Here is a 6,874-nt window from a genome sequence, read left to right on the forward strand (position 1 = left end):
AAGGATTTTCTAACTAATAGTTCACCGCTATCCCACAGCCTTCGCCAACCTAACCTCCAATTCGATCCCATCGCCACCACCTATCAAGCCTCCTCAATCCCAGTAGAAAGCACAAGTATATACAAACGAGTAAAACACAGGTAGTTGACATGTATAGCAAGTAATTCAGGAATTAAGTAAGCATGTTATACTTTAGGCATTAAAATACAAGTAAACAAAGTAAGCAAACACATACAAAATGCACATGATGAATGCCTATCCTATTGGCGGTGGTATCACTTGTCGGTTCAACTGCCAACCTAACACATCCCCTTGGAATGTTGCTTTTCTGTCACGTATATAAATATGGCCCCTGGGATATAATGCTCTAGCACATTCTTACGAGATATAGTGCCCAAGCACACTCTTGTTGCCAGAAAAGATGCGAGTAGAATACTCAGCCTTAGACCTCACATCTCAATGTAAGAAGGATTAACCATTATCCGTACGCCGGCATTGTGCCCTCGACAAGTGGGATTAACCATCGTCCTTGCCAGCGCATAGCCACTCAACACTCTCAGCATAAAATAGTATACAACAATAGTTCTCAGTGATCACCTTCAGTACTCAACAAATTCATCATTCAACTCCGAGTTCCAAACTTGCCTTAAACATCATCAGTTCTCAAGTCCCCAAGTTCATCATCAATGTAGTACTCCGTCACAATTTCCAACTAGTTCATCCTCAATACTTCAGAAACCTAAGTCTCTATCTTCTAAACTCCCAATAGAAATTCACCAATTTAAATCACTAAATCATCCTTACTAGTCTTAGAGTCTAATTACTAGCTAAAAGTCTCAAATAGCAGTAGAAGAAGTTTAGAAAGCTAGAAAATCCTTGAAAATGGAGAAAAAAAGTTTTTCAGCGAAATAGGGTCTCGCATACGCAAGCCCTTGTCCTGCGTACGCAAGGCAGCAAAAACGAGTAGTCGCATATGCGAGCTGTGTTCGCATACGCATGCCATTAAGTCGCGTACGCAAGGGTTAAAAATTGAGCTTCCGAGTATGCATGCAGTACCTGCGTACGCGAGGGCAGTTGGCAGTGACCAATGCTCGTGTCGCGTGCACAGGTTTGCATATGCATGTCTTACCAAACTTAGAAATTTTTCAAAAGCTGCAAATTTCAGGTTTTTCATACCAAACTTCAAACGCGTATAACATTTTCGTTTTAAAACATTTTCCAGCCGTTCTTCAAACGTCTTAAAGTTCTCGAACCCAACTTTTATTTAAAATAAGTTTCATCTAAAATGGGGATCCGGAGGCCAAGTTATGCCTCACCAAAGTTCGTCAAAAATAAGATTTTACAAAAATTAGCAAACTTCTCAAACTTCCAAAACTCTAAAACGAAAACCATTTCAAACATGCCCAAAACAATCCAATTATCCATAAAAGAACTCTCCAACCAATTCTCAATCATACAACTATCAAAACCCTTCAACCTCACAATTTTACTTAGATTCCTATCAACAACATCATCATAAAACATCATCACTACTAATCAATTCCATTCAAAATCCTTATTTCTCAATTCAATCATCGTTAAAATCCAATATCACCAACAGTTGTGTATCAACATCAACCATAATAATCCATATTCACTATCATCATCAGCATTCGTTATCAAATGCCAACAACACCATCATAATTCATCAAATCAACACAATCATCAATAGTCATCATGCATCATCAACAATTCAAACTTATCCTGCGGTCCACTAGCCTAAGTTTCACGAAACATTACATACTACATAGAGAAAACCAAAATCATACTCTGGCCAATTTTTAATATGCACTAAACACCAAATTCAAATTCAACCAGCTTTCAATCACCAACACCACTTCCAAAAGTCACCAAATATCAAGCTATACATACCAATATCATCACCATCAATACCTAGAATCACAATATACCAAACAACAAGAATTTTTGAGAAACCTTACCTTATCAATAGAAATTAGAGATAAAACCCAATAATTCCTCACTAATGGTCGGCACCTAAACAACCAAATCACAAATTTTCACTCAAAAACCAAACCCAAATTTTGAAATTCACTTAGGGCAGAAAAAAGGAGAATAAAACTCGAAATCTTTCCAGAAAAACTTCCTTAAAACTGAAGGACTCAGCGAGAGTTTCACGTGGCCGCAGATGGCATTCGAATCGGAGCATCGTAGCTCGAGTTATGAGCGATTTAAGATGGATATGAATAGTGTTTTCTCCTTCACCTCTCTTCTCACTTCAGCTGCATGTTCTTGAGTTATTTGGTGAAATGAGGCTGAGTTAGCTTCATTTTAAGGTATTATATATGTTGCGCTTTGGCCCAACTTAGGTCTGGTCTAACTCGTTAGCGTTTTTGGCCCGTTTGGCCCAACTTTAGGCCAAACCTTTGGAATTAGCACCCGGTTTTCAACTTTAGTTACTTTTCTAAGTTTTTCTACCATTTTTATTACTCTCACACAATATCAGATAGACTTAAGCCGATACTACCGACTAATTTATCGGTACGCATTTTTACGCAATTTTTCGCAGAAAATTACATTTTTCTACTCGAAAAAATTCATTGAATCCAAATCTCACCTCTAAATTTTTTAATTAACATTCTAAATTTTTGAACCTATTCCAGGAAATTAATTCATTTTTATTTTACATTAATTAATCGGTTAATTATTTTTGGCTCTTACATTCTCCCCACCAAATTAGAAATTCTGTCCCCAAAATTTAGTAGTTACCTGAGAATAACTCCAGATAATTCTTTCGCATTTCTAACTCTAACTCCTAAGTGTGCTCTTCCATTCCAGCTCTATTCCAAGCTACCTTTACCAGTAGAACTTCCTTTCCACGTAGCTTCTTCACACTAGTATCATCGATCCATACTGGTGTGACTTGAAAAGTCAGATTCTCCTTCAATTTGACAGAGTCAGGCTCTAACACATGACCCGTATCCGATGTGTACGTCCAAAGTTGTGACACATGGAATACGTCATGCAAGTTAAATAAATGCGGCGGCAAAGCTACTTGATATGCCACCGGCCCGACTCGCCTCAACACTTCAAAAGGTCCAATAAACTTCGGATTCAACTTATTCGTTTTGATCGCCCTTTCGATCCCAGTTCTTGGAGTAACCCTTAGAAATACGTGTTCACCCATTTCAAATTCTAACGATTTCCTTCTCCGACCCACATAACACTTCTGTCAGCTCTGTGCAGTTAGGATTCTAGCTCGAATTTGTTTGATCTTCTCAGTAGTCTCAGCTATCAAATCCGGCCCCAACACACTAGTCTCACTGGCTTCATACCAAGACAGTGGAGACTGGCACTTCCGTTCTCATACGGAGTCATTCCAATGCTTGCATGAAAGCTGTAGTTGTATGCAAACTCCACCAATGGCAAGTAACGGTCTCAACTACCCAGTTGATTGATGAGCGGATAATTTATACGCTTTTTGTCATTGTTTTTAGTATGTTTTAGTTAGTTTTTATTATACTTTTATTAGTTTTTATTTAAAATTCACTTTTCTGGGCTTTACTATGAGTTTTTGTGTTTTTCTGTGATTTCAGGTATTTTCTGGCTGAAATTGAGGGACCTGAGCAAAAATCTGATTCAGAGGCTGAAAAGGATTGCAGATGCTGTTGGATTCTAACCTCCCTGCACTCGAAGTGGATTTTCTGGAGCTACAGAAGCCCAATTGGTGCGCTCTCAATTGTGTTGGAAAGTAGATCTCATGGGCTTTCCAGAAATATATAATAGTCCATACTTTTCCCGAGATTTGATAGCCCAAACCGGCAATCCAAATCAGCTCAAGACTGTCTGGCGTTAAACGCCGGAACTGGCACAAAAGCTGGCGTTTAACTCCAAGAAAAGTCTCTACACATAGAAGCTTTAATGCTCAGCCCAAACACACACCAAGTGGGCCCGAAAGTGGATTTTTATGTCATTTACTCATTTTTGTAAACCCTAAGCTACTAGTTCTCTATAAATAGGACCGTTTTGCTATTGTATTAGGAATCTTGGGATCAATTTAGATCTTAGGATCATCTGGACATCTAGTTCTTAGATCATGGGGGCTGGCCTCACGGCCATGCCAAGACCTTGTTCTTATGTATTTTTAACAATGGAGTTTCTACACACCATAGATTAAGGTGTGGAGCTCTGCTGTACCTCGAGTATTAATGCAATTACTATTGTTCTTCTATTCAATTCAGCTTATTCTTGTTCTAAGATATCACTTGTTCCTCAACTTGATGAATGTGATGATCCGTGACACTCATCATCATTCTCACCTATGAACGTGTGCCTGACAACCACCTCCGTTCTACCTTAGATTGAGTGGATATCTCTTGGATTCCTTAATCAGAATCTTCGTGGTATAAGCTAGAATTGATGGTGGCATTCTTGAGAATCCGGAAGGTCTAAACCTTGTCTGTGGTATTCTGAGTAGGATTCAAGGATTGAATGACTGTGACGAGCTTCAAACTCGCGATTGTGGGGCGTTAGTGACAGACGCAAAAGAATCACTCGATTCTATTCCGACATAATCGAGAACCGACAGATGAATAGCTGTGCTGTGATAGAGCGCGTTAAACATTTTCACTGAGAGGACGGGACTGTAGCCATTGACAACGGTGATGTCCAACATATAGCTTGCCATGGAAAGGAGTAAGAAGGATTGGATGAAGACAGTAGGAAAGCAGAGAGACGGAAGGGACAAAGCATCTCCATACGCTTATTTGAAATTCTCACCAATGAATTACATAAGTATCTCTAACTTTATTTTATGTTTTATTCATCTTTTAATTATCAATCCTCCATAACCATTTGAATCCGCCTGACTGAGATTTACAAGATGACCATATCTTTCTTCATACCAACAATCTCCGTGCGATCGACCCTTACTTGCGTAAGGTTTATTACTTGGACGACCCAGTGCACTTGCTGGTTAGTTGTGCGAAGTTGTGATAAAGAGTTGAGATTGCAATTGAGCGTACCATGTTGATGGCGCCATTGATGATCACAATTTCGTGCACCAAGTTTTTGGCGCCGTTGCATTTTGGGCGTTAAACGCCCAGAATGGAATCCATTCTGGCGTTTAACGCCAGGATGGCACAAGAGGGAAGATTTTGTTTTTAATTCAGATTTTTTTTAAGTTTTCATAATTTTTCAAAATCAAATCTTTTTCAAATCATATCTTTTCAATCATATATTTTCAAAATCAATTTCTTTCCATTTTCAAAAATACTTGCTAACAATTAATGATTTGATTCAACATTTCAAGTATGTTGCCTTTTCTGTTGAGAAAGGTTTAATGCCTGAATCATATCTTTTAAATTTCTTGTTAGCCAAATCCTTAATTTTAAAAATCAAATCTTTTTAAATTGTTTTTCAATCATATCTTCTTAATCACATCTTTTTCAAAATAGTTTTCAATCATATCTTTTTTTATTTCTAATTTCAAAATCTTTTTCAAAAATCACTTAATTTCTTTCCCACTCTTAATTTTCGAAAATTCTTCCCCTTTTCTCACATCCTTCCATTTAAGGACTAACACTCCTCCTTAAAGCACAATTCGAACTCTATCCCTCTTGATAAGTTCGAATTCTTCTACTCCTTCTTCTATTCTTCTTTTCCTCTGACACCTCAAGGAATCTCTATACTGTGACATAGAGGATTCCATATTTTCTTGTTCTCTTCTCTTTCATATGAGCAGGAACAAAGACAAAAGCATTCTTGTTGAGGCTGACCCTGAACCTGAAAGGACCTTGAAGCGAAAGCTAAGAGAAGCTAAAGCACTACTCTCTGTAGAGGACCTAACAGAAATATTCAAACAAGAAGAAGACATGGCAGCCGAAAACAACAACAATGCCAACAATGCAAGGAAGGTGCTTAGTGACTTTACTGCACCTACTCCCGACTTCTATGGGAGAAGCATCTCTATCCCTGCCATTGGAGCAAACAACTTTGAGCTTAAGTCTCAATTAGTTTCTCTAATGCAACAGAATTGCAAGTTCCATAGACTTCCATTGGAAGATCCTCATCAGTTTTTAGCTGAATTCTTGCAAATCTGTGACACTGTCAAGACCAATGGGGTTGACCCTGAGGTCTACAGACTTATGCTATTCCCTTTTACTGTAAGAGATAGAGCTAGGATATGGTTGGACTCACAACCTAAAGAAAGCCTGAACTCTTGGGAAAAGCTAGTCAATGCCTTCTTGGCAAAGTTCTTTCCACCTCAAAAATTGAGTAAGCTTAGAGTGGAAGTCCAAACCTTCAGACAGAAGGAAGGTGAATCCCTCTATGAAGCTTGGGAAAGATACAAATAATTGATCAGAAAGTGTCCTTCTGACATGCTTTCTGAATGAAGCATCATAGGTATCTTCTATGATGGTCTGTCTGAACTGTCCAATGGTGGATCTCTTCATCTGAAGAAGACACCTGCAGAAGCTCAAGAACTCATTGAAATGGTTGCAAATAACCAATTCATGTATACTTCTGAAAGGAATCCTGTGAACAATGGGACGAATCAGAAGAAAGGAGTTCTTGAGATTGATACTCTGAATGCCATATTGGCCCAGAACAAAATATTGACTCAGCAAGTCAATATGATTTCTCAAAGTCTGTCTGGAATGCAAGCTGCACCAGGCAGTACTAAGGACGCTTCATCTGAAGAAGAAGCTTATGATCCTGAGAACCCATCAATAGAAGAGGTGAATTACATGGGGGAACCCTATGGAAACACCTATAATCCTTCATGGAGAAATCATCCAAATCTCTCATGGAAGGATCAACAAAGACCACAACAAGGTTTCAACAACAATAATGGTGGAAGAAACAGGTTTAGCAA

The 6,874-nt window shown here is 38.5% G+C and overlaps 1 protein-coding gene and 1 non-coding gene across 2 annotated transcripts; both read right to left on the minus strand.

Moving 5' to 3' along the window:
* Window positions 1-2,812: 2,812 nt before the first annotated feature.
* On the minus strand, window positions 2,813-3,184 carry LOC112803321 (uncharacterized). Its single transcript, XM_025846822.1, has one exon. It carries the CDS (start codon window positions 3,182-3,184, stop codon window positions 2,813-2,815), a length of 372 nt encoding a protein of 123 aa, XP_025702607.1.
* A 3,091-nt stretch (window positions 3,185-6,275) lies between these two features.
* On the minus strand, window positions 6,276-6,383 carry LOC112804972 (small nucleolar RNA R71). The gene has a single exon (XR_003203588.1). It is a non-coding gene; the product is annotated as a small nucleolar RNA R71 (small nucleolar RNA).
* Window positions 6,384-6,874: the final 491 nt, after the last annotated feature.

This window comes from Arachis hypogaea, chromosome 5, assembly GCF_003086295.3.
Source record: "Arachis hypogaea cultivar Tifrunner chromosome 5, arahy.Tifrunner.gnm2.J5K5, whole genome shotgun sequence".
Lineage (NCBI taxonomy): Eukaryota > Viridiplantae > Streptophyta > Magnoliopsida > Fabales > Fabaceae > Arachis > Arachis hypogaea.